The 15,841-nt window shown below is 39.6% G+C and overlaps 1 protein-coding gene across 1 annotated transcript; it reads left to right on the top strand.

The window, feature by feature from the left end:
• The first annotated feature begins 1,880 nt into the window (after positions 1-1,880).
• cluap1 (clusterin associated protein 1) lies at positions 1,881-14,103 on the top strand. The gene is made up of 12 exons (XM_080747027.1): positions 1,881-2,255; positions 2,439-2,550; positions 2,673-2,757; positions 3,473-3,652; positions 4,650-4,745; positions 5,468-5,551; positions 6,225-6,358; positions 8,422-8,563; positions 9,162-9,234; positions 9,953-10,063; positions 11,119-11,171; positions 13,849-14,103. The coding sequence occupies exons 1-12, from the start codon at positions 2,234-2,236 to the stop codon at positions 14,029-14,031; spliced, it is 1,275 nt and encodes a 424-aa protein (XP_080603153.1). The 5' UTR covers positions 1,881-2,233; the 3' UTR covers positions 14,032-14,103.
• Positions 14,104-15,841: the final 1,738 nt, after the last annotated feature.

Here is a 15,841-nt window from a genome sequence, read left to right as displayed (position 1 = left end):
TCACAACACACGTTGTCATGACTTTTCTATTGTAACCATTTATTTTACATTGTTTTACGACTGTTTTTCTAACGATATCTTCTGCACAGTACTGTGTTCTACCTGTCTGTCATTCAATGTTATATTCATTGGGCGTGTCCTTTTAGTTGACCGTGTACCAGTGAACTGTACTGTCATGAAACTGTACCCTTTCCTATGCAAACCTCTAGTAAAGTCTTCAATCAATCAATCAATCAATCAATCAATCAATCAATCAATCAATCAATCAATCAATCAATGTTTTTAAAAAAGATGGACAAATTGACACTTTTTGACCATTTTTACCTAGACATCCAGAGCAAAATATAGGGATGCCGGTTGAAAGTGATTAAGAGGCATGTTTTATAATGAAAGAGAATCCTTGGCATTAATCATCCTTAATCAGCAGGCTATACACTCCAGTGGCCCCCCTTCAGGCTCTAATGACTAACACCAATGTCAAGAGATAGAAATAGTGCATCTTCTTGGCAGAAGACTGTAATTAACCTGAATGGAACCACTGGGCATAGGTCACTAAATGATCTCGCCCTCTCTCCCACTGGGTGTCCTCTGAGTCTGCTAAATGACACACATTGTGATAAACTAGATAAGCAGTGTCACTGCTGCAACAGGTGGTGCCTATTCCATGCTAGACATTGGGCTTCTTGAATATCTCAATGTATAAATACATTTAAAATAAATAAAATCAATTATTAATCAAGTATCTAAAGTATCTAATTAAATGCATTGATTGATTAATTGATTTATATTCAATACAATATCTCAACATTTAAGCAAATTATTATAATTTTTGTTTTTGGTGTAATCCATTAAAGCTACATCCTGTATAAGGGTTAGGGGGCAAGAAGAGTTTAAATTGTACATACTGATTTCGTGGTTATAATCTGTAGGCTATTATACATTATGTTATCTAGGCCTATACTATGTATTTCATATTATCATGATAGGTCTACATTTGATTTCAAAAGTGTTAACCTTGCAGACATAGCATTTGAGTTTACTAAATTATATCTCCTTAATTTGTTGTTAAAACAATGTGTTAAAATAAATTATCTGACTTAAAGTGTAAAGCTCGCTCAAGACATTTTTTAAAATAAAAATAATAATAAACACATGGTCTGTACATTGACAAATGCCAGGTTATCCTATCCTAATTTGAGAACATGGGCAGGAATCCCAATATCCCATCACTGAACTTAACCTGCAACAAAATAAACACAATGACAACTTCTATGCAAATTCTCAAAGACATGATGTAGCCTACCGTCAGAGAAAGGCGATCCAGATGTTCCCGATTTAACGTGTGTGATAAACTGTAGGCTGTAGCTGTAGCAGATGAATCTACCTCAGGGTGGGTGGCGGTGATACGTAGCAATGTCCCCTGTGAAATGAAATGATGATCATGATGATGTGGCTGATGAATGATAAATGTTTAATATAGAACTGCATTAATGATAATGTAACTAAATAACAACAACAACAATAATAATAATCTTATAATAATAGGCTAGCATATTCTTACTCCTAGGCTCAATTAATAGCCCATGAATAAGAATGAGAATAAGAATAAAAGCTATAATCATATTGACACCAAGTCCCGTCAATAATTATACAACAATAGGGAGTATAATAATAATTATTGTCATCATTATTATTATTGGAGATGCGTTGTAAAAAGAAAAAGAAAAGAAAGAAAGGGGGGAAAATGTGCTTGTTCTACTTACATCAACCAATACTCGTTCTGTTTGTCTACTTTGACTTTCCGTAGCACTGGGTTCCATGGCGACCATACAATCATAACAACTTGTGCAAGAGCGAGCTGCTAGCTAACTAACGGTAACTGTCATAAAGCGACATCAAATCAAACATTTCTACATTTTTAAGTAAACAGCTATTACACCTTCATGTGTTATTTCTGGTTAACATGTGCCTTCTCCTTTTATACTTTGTGATTAGGCCTACATTGTTGTCGCATTTAACCGATATAGTGTTTAGCTAGCTGTCTAGCTTTTTATAATCTAAATTGGCTCCTTATGCTTACTGGGCTAATTTACGTTAATTTGTGTATCGTTTTATTGTGCTACAGTCTTAAAGCAGATTAAATAATTACATTTCTATAAAGCTATACCTAAAACAACACGCATCCTCATCTAAATTCACCAATACCAAGTGTGTATCCCGAAGTGCCAGGATTATGTCCTTCAGAGACTTGAGAAGTAAGTACAATTCACTGTCATCCTTCATTTCTAGACGTCATATTTACGTTTGCACGGGTTTGAATAGGAGCTGGGGCTTGAAAACATTTGTTGTTCTGTACTACTTAATCGTTAAATCAGAGCCATTCTAGGGCTAGGCTACCTACTGCCCTTTAATAAGAGTTTATTATTTTCACTTGTCAGATTTCACAGAAATGATGAGGGCCTTGGGCTACCCTCGCCTGATATCTATGGAAAACTTCAGAACACCCAACTTTACCCTGGTAGCAGAAATACTATTGTGGTTGGTAAAGAGGTACGCTGTTTTGAGCTACAACACAACACAGCCTGTGTGTATCATTAAGTAGGCTATTACTTCTCTTAAAGATTGTGCAAGTGAAGGAGCATACTGTAATCTGTCATTGTCTGAACATGCAGGTATGAGCCCCAAATGGACATTCCCAGTGATGTGGACACAGAGTCAGACAGAATATTCTTCATCAAGGCTGTGGCACAGTTCATGGTGATGCCACTGTTGCCTCAACATTACCATTTTATTTCAGATGATATTAGCACAGGGTTCCCACGGTCATGACATTCCTGGAAATATTTTGAAATTAGATTTGTTTTCCAGTACTAGAAAAGTTTTGGAATTTATCTATCAAGGGTCCTGGAAGGTCCTGGAAAAAAATAGCTATGCATTGTCTTTGGTTATTGATTTTGTTAATACCTCTGAAATGACAAATTAAACATTGCCTAATTGTCAAATATTAGAGGCAGAAATTGTGAAAATAGCCGAGGCGTTGTGAGCATGTAGATTTGCTGTTTTCACGATAGAAACGTGTTATACAAAATTCCTCAACTCTTAGCTCGTCAGGGTGCCGGGTCCCCAGTTAAAATATGATTATTTCGGGGGTCACAGCCTGAAAAGGTTGAGAACCACTGGCATACACCACCTGTCTTTGGGCACTGCGCATAGGAGTAAGCGACTTGTTATTGAGCGGAATTATTGTTATATAGTCCTGGAAATTGGGTTAAATATTCTGGAAAGTTTTGGAAATTAATTGGTAAAAATGTGTGGGAACCCTGTAGCTAGCAGGCGAAGACTGCAGCTAGCAAGTCTCTATTAATCATTGTTATTATAGGTGAAAATGGTCAAATCATGTAATTTCCCTATTTGTTGTATGAAGTAGGCCTGTACTGTAGGCTAATTTTCTTCACCTTTCACCCGATTGCAGGCAACCAAAGCTCACATCAAGCTGAACACCAAGCGTCTCTATCAGGCTGATGGCTATGCGGTGAAAGAGATGCTGAAGATCACGTCAGTGCTCTACGGTGCTATGAAGACCAAAGAGATGGCTTCGGGAGACAGAGTGGAGGATGACAACAGCATGTTCAAGTTTGACCTGGGATCTCGGGTAAAGCTAGCAAGAGCAATGAACTCAGCTCTAGTGTTGTTCAGTATGATACTGCCTGCGCTCATCTCTCCTAGTCTCAACCAGTGTTGGGGAAGTTACTTTGAATGCGTAACTTGTACAGTTACAAGTAACTCACCATGGCAGTAACTTGATCAAGTTAAAGTTATACCCCTGGAGAAATGTAACTTATAAAGTTTCAAGTTACATAGAAAAAGTAACTTGAGTTACTTTTTTTTCCCAGCGTTAAATTGAGAATGTACATTTGGTTTACATGAAACAAAATATAATATCCTACAAAAAAAGTCACATGCCAGAAGAAATATGCCTCTCAACTGAGTTTTATGTTTTATTTCAAAAAGGTTGACATCTGTGTTCCTAATATAAAGTAAAAAAAAAAAATTATGATCTGTTGAGGACATTGATCGTCAATCTTAACAAAACTTAAATGCAAAATCATAACTTCGCTTTTAACTTCTTGTAACTTGTAACTTGAGCCAAAAATGACCCAAAAAGTATCTCAGTTACTTGACGAGTTACAGAAATATGAATGTAACTCAGTTACCAGCAAGTTAGAGCAAAATGTAACTTAGTTACGTAACTCAGTTACATGTAACTTTAACTTCCCCAACACCGGTCTCAACATTACTTAATCAGTCATCCTCGATACAGGTGGTTTTAATTTTGTTCGGTTTGAAGCATAGTTTCATGAGTCAAGAACTGAAGGTGATGGGCCAGGGGTCTCATATGGGTATCTTGTCCGATATACACCACTGGCCAGATGGCCAAGACATGGCGCGAGGTGGCTTGTCGCCCTTAGGTGTCTTACTAGTATATTTAGATAATTGGCATGAGAATGTCTCTTGACCAATCACAACGGGAGGTCAAAATTGACTGTGGAAAATATGGGATATAACATACATCTTAAGAAAGGTTTAAAAGGTACATAATGTCTAATGTTCAGCAGTGGACTCAGCCTCACGCCTGCCTCCTCCTTCAGGTCGCAGACCTTAAAACAGCTCGCCAGCTGGCCTCGGACATCACAACTACTGGAGCTTCTCTCTATGACCTACTGGGAAAGGAAGTAGACCTACGAGTGAGAGATGCAGAACACACACACACACACACACACACACACACACACACACACACACACACACACACACACACACACACACACACACACACACACACCTGACATTTTATGTATTTGTATTTATGTTTGAAAATGTGAACTACTTTTGATTGCGTCTACAAGATGCCAATCAAGACAACCATTGAACGAGAATACGAATCTATTTGAACGAGAGACTTTTCAATTGGACTGAAACGAAGGAAATGCATGTGGACTAGTCTAGAATGTTAGTTCAGTACGTTGATTGCACAGAAGATCTCTTGAATAAGGTGCTGGGTGAAAAATAGCAAGATTGAAGAGAAACCTGCACACTCTGCTCCAAATGACTGAATTTTATTGACTATTGAGTCAATAAAATTCATCATTCAGTCATTTGGAGCAGAGTGTGCAATCTTCTTGCACAGAAGATTAAAATCATTTATGCTTTGTCTTCGTACGACCATGCAATTGCTGCCTTTCAGTGTAATTTACCAGTCTCTTAAAAAACATAAGCTATTCCCTTTTCAAAGACATGAATGCAATCGGTTGTGAATGGTGTCGACCAGTGAAAATAATTGTATAACATGAAATAGAGCTGTGAGTGCGCTATCTTTTGAAGCCTGTATTAAGAGTTGTTGTGTTTGTTGTGTCTCTACTGAAGAGCCAAACTCTCTCAACTTCTTAACTCTTTCTCTCTCCTCCAGGAAATGAGAACGGCTGCCATCGCCAGACCTCTAGAGATCAATGAGACCGAGAAGGCCCTGAGAGCAGCCATTAAGGAGGTTCTGGTATGTTTGCTTTGCTGGATTAAAGCTTTTTGTTTATTTCTACCATTTCTCAGTACCTTGAAATGTGCCTGATTGTAACGTGATAATGGGAAGAAAAAAAATGTTTACATAATTAGATCACTAGTAGATGGATTACTCTCCAAGAATGTCCTGCCTGATTCTTCTGCATTTCCAACATGTCATCACTGAAGTTGCTCTTGGCCAGGTCTTTGAAATGTGTTTCCCTCCGAAAGTAATATCGCCAGCCACAATGATTTTAACCATTTTATTGCATCCATGATCATTGTTTTCTATGACCCCAGGCACATAAAAACAACAACAACAACAACAACAACAACAAAGGAATCAGTTAAATGGTAGCAAAGTATTTGAAAGATTTGACAAAATCCTAGCTGTCTCAATCCAATAATGATGTCTCGAACCAAAAATGGCATTTATTCGATTAAGCATATCACACTATGCTTGTTACATGACCACCTGAATAATCTAGTATTCTAGTAACTTCCTAAATCAGACTATAAAAAGATTATTAGTATCTAAATGGACTGACTCAAGATGGATAACTGATGGTGTGTGGTCTCCATTGTATTGCATAGTAGCGGCTTTCCCAGTCGTGCAGGCTTCCTTCTCTCTCTCGTTCACGTATCCATGGTTCCATGTGCTCCCGGTGCAGGAGAGTGTGGAGAAGACCAAAGACATGCTGAACAACGTAGCTTCTGACGAGACCAACCTGGAGGCCAAGACCGAGAAGAGGAAACAGGAGCTGGAGAGAAACAAGAAGAGGCTTCAGACACTGCAGAGTGTTCGGTGAGGTCACACCTCTGGCTGACTATAGGCAGCTGGGAGCAGGTGTACCTTCATAATTCCCACATGACCTCCCATTATTCCGACCACGTCCCGTTATTCCGACCATTACTTTAGTGCAGGGGTCTTCAACAGGGGTCCGGGATCCTCAGAGTTACTACAGGGGGTCCTCCAAATCTTTCTTTTCTCCTTTTTTATATTAACCACTTGAACCCGAACGTCCATATTCTGAGAACTAGACTAAAATAGCAGATCTACAAGCTCACAACGACTCCTGCTGCGAGTTGTTGTGAGCTTGTAGATCGGCTATTTTTTTCGTCAAAGAGGTTTGGTGTAGAGGGGAAAAAAGAGCACACCAAGTACATAGTGAAAGGTCAAGTTTATTAAGTATTGACGGTTAAAGTGGTTACATATCTGATAGTCTCGCGTAGCCAGACAACTATTCCACAATCTCCGAATGCTATATAGAGTCTGGAAGAGCAGCTCCCGAACGGCGAGTATCGGAAGTAGCCGCTGCTGCACTGAACTGTAGTCCCATTGGAAACATAACAGAAACACAATAGCTCAGACAAAGTCATTCGAGCTGCCTATTATTGTTATGAGTGTATAGTTTAAGAAAACGTTTGAAAACATCATGAAGGTGACACCAATAACACCAGAGAAAGACGAAATAAAGCCCCCAGAAATGTTGAAAGGAGACATAACGCTTCCAGTAGGACATGTTATTGCTACTGCACCAAGGGAGCGGTTGCGTCACATCCGCTTTATCTCGCACTCACCGTTTCTATTTCCGTCTGCCAGACTGTATGCTGGGAGCATTTGACCAAATCGCGGAGGCAACAGTCTGGCCACGCAAGACTACATATCTGATAACACAAATTGACATGGATCCAAAATACACTGATGATTGTGCTGTCAAACGATGAAACTATATGGAATCTGGGGGTCCCTGCTTCATCTCTCTCTCAGCAAAGGGGTCCTTGGCCAGAAAACGTTGAAGACCCCTGCTTTAGTTTGAGGTTAAGCTTAGGGATAGTTAGAATGGTCGGACCAACGGGATGTCATGATGACACCTTGGGTATAATTACTCCTTGTCTATAATTACTCCTTGTCTATAATTACTGTCTCTTGCAGAAGATATATGGGTCCAATGCATCTGTATCAATAACCTATACAGTATCTCACTTAATTGTATGACAAAAGGTGAAAAGATGACAGACATTTCTATTTAAAAATAATGCCATAAAACGTATTACTCTAGCATCTGTAGCAGTCTCCAGAACAGTGGAATGTCCCCGGTGCCTTTTACACTAAACAAGAACACGATTTAGGATAGCAGAATTCCATTTGAAACTTGACCAAGTTAACTTTTTGAATGACAGTTTAACTCCCATCTGTATTCAAGATATTCTAAAGTTGTTACCTTGAATGAAATACTTTGATGCCCATGGAGCTCCGCTAAGCCTTCGCTTATCCTCTCAGAGAGGAACCTGCCTTTAAAAGCGATATCAACAAGGGAGACCTACGTACGGTACACGCTGCAAACACTTAAAGGTGTATTCAGTGATAATGAAAGTGGCCGGGGGTCATCTTGTCCCTTACTGCATGGAAATGTTTAGTTTTTTATAGATTTTTTACACCATTATAATGTTCTCGTTTTGATCATTAGACCCAATCACTGAATATCGGTAGGCCTACGTCTCCAGCTTCAGGATACGTATGATACTGATTTACTACGAGGCTGTGGCATTTTATGAGTTCAGTAGTTTACAATCTAGGCATTTAGCAGACGTTCCTAATTCAGAGCAACTGTGGTTCTCAAAACCTTTATTTTGACCATCATAACTACGGCCATACTCTACCCTGATTGGTCGAGGACTGGCTGGCCACCTCTGAAAACTGAATCTAGCTATGCTCGTAACATGGGCCATGGTGGAAGTCCTTATATGGTCAGCACACTTTCTAGTGAGGAGAATGAATGGAAAATGTACCAATTATATTTTTATTTGAATGAAATACAATCACTGAATATACCTTTAACACGCCTCTCTCTCAATCTCCCCCAGGCCGGCTTTCATGGACGAGTATGAAAAGATTGAGGAGGAGCTTCAGAAGCAGTATGAGACCTATGTGGATAAGTTCAGGAACCTCAGCTTCCTGGAGTCTCAGCTGGAGGACTACCACAGACTAGAGCAGGAGCGCTTTGAGGTGTGTGTGTGTGTGTGTGTGTGTGTGTGTGTGTGTGTGTGTGTGTGTGTGTGTGTGTGTGTGTGTGTGTGTGTGTGTGTGTGTGTGTGTGTGTGTGTGTGTGCTAGGGCATTCACGAATAGTGATTTTTAGTATTCGAATAGTCGAATATTCGACAGGACTGGCCAAACTGTCAAATATTAAGTAAGCAAGAAGCGAACATTGTGAAAATAGCCGATCTACATGCTCACAACGCCTCGCAACGCGAGGCGTTGTGGGCATGTAGATCTGCTATTTTCACAATATTTATCTGCGGAACTGAGTCACAGTAAATGTAATACCTACAATTCCAAGTGCTTGTCAGGGTGGGGGTCCCCAGTTCAAATATGTTTATTTTGGGGGTAAACTATATATTTTTTAAAGAGAAAACAATAAAAAAAAATTAAAATAAGTGAATAATCGACTTCGGTGAACAACGTTGAATAGTGACTTTGATATTCGAATATTTGGTGAATGCCCAAGTGTGTGTGTGCGGAGGACCACCTCAGACTAGCCTGTACTATATACATTTTGGGGTCCTTTGACGTGAAAAGGTTTCAGAACCGCTACTCCTTTACAGGAGACGGAGAACACTCTGAGGCAGATGCAGCAGAAGGTACAAGAGGAGGAGAGGAGGATGATGAAGAATGGTGGTAAGACGCACGCACGCACGCACGCACGCACGCACGCACGCACACACACACACACACACACACACAGAGCTCGGCCTCACTGTCTCGGCTCATAATAAACCATTCAAACAGGTCATAACAATGTTTCCTCTGTGAGATATGAATTAATGTGATGCAGCGCGCTACACGCTTGCAGATCTGCTATTATGAAATAGCCAGTTTCATCACTGTCTGGCCAAAAACTCTTAACTCCATTTTTGAGGTTTTTGGCATAAACCAGGGCTATTGAACACCATTTACATCTGAGTGTTGGTTAAAATAATATTGACACAATGGAAAGTAGTAAAAAGTGCTTGGGACAAAACCTAACTCCACACTTTCTGCCAAACCAGCTAACTCCACCCAATTAGCCCTCTCTTTTTTTCATAAATATGTGCTATTGAACACCCTTTACGTCTGTGTGTTGGTTAAAATAATATTGAACCAATGAAAAGTAGTAAAAAAGGTAAAAAAGCCCAAAACCTCCTAACTCCACTTGAGCTCATTTTCCCGAAAAATTACATTTTGGATTTAAGAGGTTTCGGCCCGACAGCAGAGATATACAGTACATGTTTAAAGTGGTTTCAGTGAGTTTGATCATATTGCTATATTAACACATTCGGCTGGGGACCCCCTCAAGGACCTCTGGGGGTCCCCTGACCCCACTTTGAGAACCACTGACTGATCTAACCCCCTGCAGTGAAAGACGAGGACTCAGACATCGACATCCCAGAGGACGAAGGCTCAGACAGTGACATGGAGGACCACAGGCCTTCCAAACCACGGCCCACCCGAAACTCCACAGTAGCAGGTAAACGGAAGATGAAAAAAAAAAAAAACCCGATATAGGCCTATTTATTTTTCCCCCCATTTAACCCATTTAGGCCTGAACACATTATTACGCAATATTTTATGCTTAAAAATAGTAGATATACAAGCTCACAGCACGGCACCGAGTGCCGCGCTGCGAGCTTGTAGATCTGCTATTTTTGAAATATTGTGAAAATTTGAATTTTGACCCGATTCCTTTTAAGGTTTTTTGAAAAACCTATGTTTCTATGTCAGCAATCTGGCTAGCCATCGTCAAAGAAAAGGTACTTTTCACTTAAAGACAGGGTGAAATCAAAAACATGTTTTTCACACTTTTAGAGCATATCTGTAGTGATAATATGGCCATACCTAACACTAGATGCCAAAAAAATATTTATATCAAAGGTCCCTAAATAGGCCATTCTTAATGACTTCCTGTGAACAGAAATTCAAAAAGTGATGACATAGACAGGTCCGCTTGCATATAAATTAACCTTTGATTACATTCACCTGTTTGTTTCCCATTGCTGGCTCCCATTACTCCCATTACTCAGATTTTAAATCCCATCTCCTGAAGGGCTGGTCCCCTCGGATTGGTTCAGAAACACACAGGCTTCCTTTTCAAACTGAAACTTAAAAATAAAATACCCAAAATAGTCATTTCATTGGGTCTTTAATTGGAGCTCAGTTAGTCTGTTCTTGAGAGACTACTATGTCAGTGGTTCTCAAACCTTTTCATGTGAAGGACCCCCAAAATGATATGTATTTGGCCACGGACCCGCATCTCAAAATATTTAGTTCCAGGGACCCCCCAGAAGCAAAATTTGAGTTACAAACGTTCGCTTTGAAAATACATATATTCAAAGATTTGCACATATTTTCACGACTTTTTCAAAAATAGCAGATCTACAAGCTCGCAGCTTGTATATCTGCTATTTTTCACTGGTTAAAGCATTCAATAATTCTAGACCTAAATGGGTTAAAGTAGTAAATAATCCATACTTTATTTAATACAGATTGAGTTTAACCTAACCTTTGTTACTGTTTTCTCCACAGGGCGAGGTGGTACCCGATTCATCGGTAACATGCAAGGTGGTGAGAGCGAAGAGGTTAGTACCATCTCCATGGCAGTATCCACATCAAACACCTCATGTTTGTCAGAATGCTGCTCTGAAATTGTCTTGTGTGCGCCATATCGGACTCACCATACGGGGAATAAAAGAGCCAAACCGCCAGTTCCGGCGCCATGGGGGTGCCAGAGGGGGCCTTTCACCCTCAGTTGCAAATCCTTCCCCCTCAGTTTAAGTTTTATATCGTCACTGTCGGGCAGAAACCTTGTATCTCAGAGTTTCAAATTTCTACGTTTTATCGTAAAGTAAAGCCTGCTTTATCTTCCAAGACTACAGCACAAAACTAGTGAGAATAGCATATCTTGTGTGCTTGTAGATCGGCTATTCTCACTAGTTAAATCATTTTTAAAATGATAAATACAAAACCAATGGTATTGGACATAGAAGGTTTCCACTCGACAACAACAAAATATATATTGTTTTAATATATAAAAATGAGATGTGCCCCCTCAGTCATTTCATCCTGCAGCCGAGCCTGCAAACAGCTTTCCCTGTGGCTTTCAAAGAAAACAGAGTCCAGAATGGTCTTCTCTCTGCTGCGAACTTTCTTTCAGATTGAATCCTCCTTTTTCTTTAACAGCTTTACCCTCTCTTTCTACACATCATTTTTGATATGCTATTAAAGTAAATTCTTTTTATCATTTTATACTTTTTCTAATTCGACTCAAGTGCTTCTCTGCACCAATGTTTTAAGCAATTTTGATCCATTGTTCACTTCTACTTCCTTCATTTCCTCAGTTTTCTGTCTCTGACTTCATTTCAACCATGTGACCTTTCCCTCTCCTTTCAAAAGCCTAACGTGTCTGCCTCCAGAAGCTCGTTCCCTCGCCCCCACACACGAAGGAAAGGAAAGGTTTGTGCAGCTCTGGGATGTAGTGGACCGTTCTTTCCTCGGTTGACATGAGGAAATTCACCACAACATGTTCTGTAGATGCCAGTTTACAACATCCTTTAGTTTGTGTACCTCCCCCCAACAAAAAATGCAAAATGCATTTCCATTAAAGTGCCTTCTTGTAAATAATCAGCTCGGTGTAAAGGGCTTGATATACAGTACTTTGTTGCAGGTGGTGTCACACATCGAACATCTATAAGCTCACAATGGATGTATTGTGAGGTTGTAGATTGGCTATTTTCAGTACATGGCAACATGCGCAATTAAGTATAAGTAAAGTATAAGCTTACACCAAGTATACATTTATGTATAAACTTACACTTAAGTTTACACTTAAACTTAAGTGTATGTTTTCTAGCTACTGTAGTATAGCAGGGTTCATCCATGGCAAATTTTATGTGCTTATTTTGATCGTTAACCCTCTAAGGCCCACGGTTGTAATATTACAACGTTTGTATTTTATCCAAAAAAAGGTTTAAATCATTTTATTTTAGCTCCCCCTACCACCTAAACACCACCATTGGATTCTATTGTTTAGTATTACAATGCCATTGGCCACAATATTTGCATATAAATACCCCCCACAGGGGCTGACATTCACACCCGCCACACCCGCTGAAATTCCAGAGTTTTGACGAACAACATCTCACTTTTTCATGGAAGCTATACCTCACAAAAACATAAGTAAAATGCCTGTACTATTTTTTTTGGTGATCATTAGAATGTCTAGAACATGTACATATGTTATTATTGTGAAAAATATCCCCCATATGTAAATTAGAGCATGATTTTTGATTTATGGCTATAAAATCTTACAAAAACATTTTTTTGAAAAAAACATTACATTTTCCTCTGATTAAGACTCCTACAACACCATCTGATTTTTTTCAATTTTTTATTTCAAGTATTTCTTAATGCGGGCCTTAGAGGGTTAATACCCAATTATTGAACGTTAAGTCTCCAAGTTTTCTTCAGAATATGTATGATACTGATTTAATACGACACTATGGCACATTAGGAGTCCACTAGTACTATAGTACTGGGTCCATGTGTACACTCTTGAGTTATGTCATGGTCGTTTGAGGCTAGCTCTTTGTTTTTGGTGATAACTCATTTTGTATGTCCATGGCAAAAATGTCCACAAGCCAACGTGGTGATGACCCCTGTACTGTAACCACAGTCAGGGGCGTCCCAAGTGTGGGACTGAGTTGCTAGGGCCCAAGGTGGAGGGGCCTGGAATTATTTTATACTTTAGCTATTGAAAAATAGCAGATATACAAGCTCACAGTGCAGCACTGAGTGCCGCGCTGCGAGCTTGTAGATTTTTTTTAAACGTGAAAATGTGTGCAAATCTTTGAATATATGTATTTTTTAAGCGAACATTTGTAACTAAAATTTTGCTTCTGGGGGTTTCCCTGTAACTAAATATTTTGAGATGGGGGTCCGTGTCCAAATACATATGATTTTGGGGGTCCTTCACATGAAAAGGTTTGAGCACCACTGACATAGAAACATAGGTTTTTCAAAAAACCTTAGAAGCATTTGAAGTATTCAAATACTTGCACAAATTTTCATGTTTTTTCAAGAATAGCAGATCTACAAGCTCGCTGCGCGGCACTCGGTGCCACGCTGTGAGCTTGTAGATCTGCTATTTTTCAATTATTTGGTGCGACACGCCTGGCCACAGTCGAGTACGGCCTCTCAGACCCATTCAAATCACTTTGTGGTTAAGCACCCGTTATCTGCGCGCTCGCCCCTTTGCAGACGGAGGACAGTGAGATTGACGTGGACGAGGACGATGAAGACGACGAAGAGGAGGAGGAGGAGGAGAACGAAGACCTGGGGGATGAAAACGACAGCCTGGAGGGGTCGGCGTCCAAGGTCCCCCGAGCCCCCAGAGGGACCCTCAGACCTCAGCTGTTGGAGGAGAGTGATAATGACTTCTGAAGTCATTATTTCGGGCAGAAACCTCGTATCTCCAAGTTTCAAGTTTGTATGTTTTTTCGCAAAGTAAAGCCCTGCTTCATCAGACAAGGCTGTCACACTCAAGTAGTGAAAACAGCCGATCTACAAGCACACAACGCCTCGCGGCACGAGGCGTTGTGTGCTTGTAGATCGGCTGTTTTCACTAGTTTAGTTCATTTTTTTTTAAATGATAAAAACGAACGGTTTTGGACATACAAGGTGTCCACCAGATGACGATGATATATGGACTGGTGCACAACATGCATCACGTGTATGTATACACACAAATGCATGTGCTCCCTCTGTCTCTCTTTTGCTTTTTCATACACACACTCTCAACTCAACTGGATACATACACTCAACTCTGCCTCACTCTTTCAGCTCGTAACAAACCATTCATGCGAGTCACACAATGTTTTCCTTTCAGAGATATGAACTATTTATTACTACAACACACTAGAATGACATTTCAAAGAACAGCGAAATGTAAAGGGTCCCATTTTTATACACACATTACACAACGCTGAGGATGTTGCCATGTAAGAATATTATGTTTTTTCCTTTTGCAAATGTATATACAGTTAAGGTGATATCTTTTGCCCAATAAAAACAACTTATTCAAAGTCTCCTTTGTGTCATTGGAGGTCACATGAAAAGTTAAAAACTTTGCTGCGTTCATGGTATCCAATGTGACTTAAACACTTCACAGGTTCTCACTCAAAAAGATGACAAAGGAAGTCAAATTGGCCTCATCTCTGCCTCCGTTACTGGCGGTCACTATGACAACGGTATGACTAAAACCCATGAACGGACCAAATAATGTAATGCTTAATTATCTGAAGCTGGGTAGATGGGTATAGCTTATTTTTATGCTTTTGTTCCTTGACAAGACACATACATTAAAACGTTCAACCTATCAAAGTCTCAGTTAAGCATGCAAGAAGGAGGAAGAGAAGAAAGCGTTTTAAAGGTTACTTGCACATTCAGCTGAATGTTTAGCACTGTGGTGGGGCTGTCAAAGACACAGAAGGGTGAAAGAAAAGCTGAGTTGGAACGTATAGTGTAAAGTTAGTTCTTTATATTTAAATGTCACACATTAGCCATTAACTCATACAGTGCCAGGCGACTTTTAGAGCAACTTTCTCACTATGGGCTTCCCTGCCAAGCGACTTTGGGCGACTTTTACTTAGAAAAAAAACAAAAAAAAATTTTTTTTCAAAAAATTTTTTTTTCAAAAAGATTTTTTGGACCCCAAAAAATGTAGTAGGCATGATAGAAATCGCGAAATTGCATGTTTAACCCCCATAGCAACCCCATCTATCAAACATGGCAGCCATCTTTGTTTACATTATAGGAAAACATAATGGCTATTATCTCAAGAATGCCTGAACGGATTTCCAATCTTTTTTTTTTGTTTGAAAGCTGTGAACAGCCTGCACAAACATGGTGCATGATCTGTGCATGGGTGTGCATGATCTGTGCACTACAAATTACATGGAAGTCTATGGAGAGGGCTGGCACTAATGCCACTCGAGGGCATTTTTAATTGGCAGTAAGTGAGTTAAGAACTGGGTGTTAAAATGAACAAATCAAAGTTCTCAATAATGTGAAAGAACATTTTACTGACTGACTGCCCACACTATGCATCAAATAAATCAAAAATGTGTGTTTTATTATAAGGATTTTTTATTGATAAAGCGTTTAAAGTGATCTCTTGGGCATACAGTACAAGCATTACAATACATGTGTCATCAAAAAGATCCACACTACGACCTACATTAAGTAAACTTGA

Source organism: Nannobrachium achirus (genome assembly GCF_963921795.1).
Source record: "Nannobrachium achirus genome assembly, chromosome: 18".
Taxonomy (NCBI): domain Eukaryota; kingdom Metazoa; phylum Chordata; class Actinopteri; order Myctophiformes; family Myctophidae; genus Nannobrachium; species Nannobrachium achirus.
The sequence above is the reverse complement of the archived record's forward strand: the minus strand, read 5'-3'. Positions and strand labels throughout refer to the sequence as shown.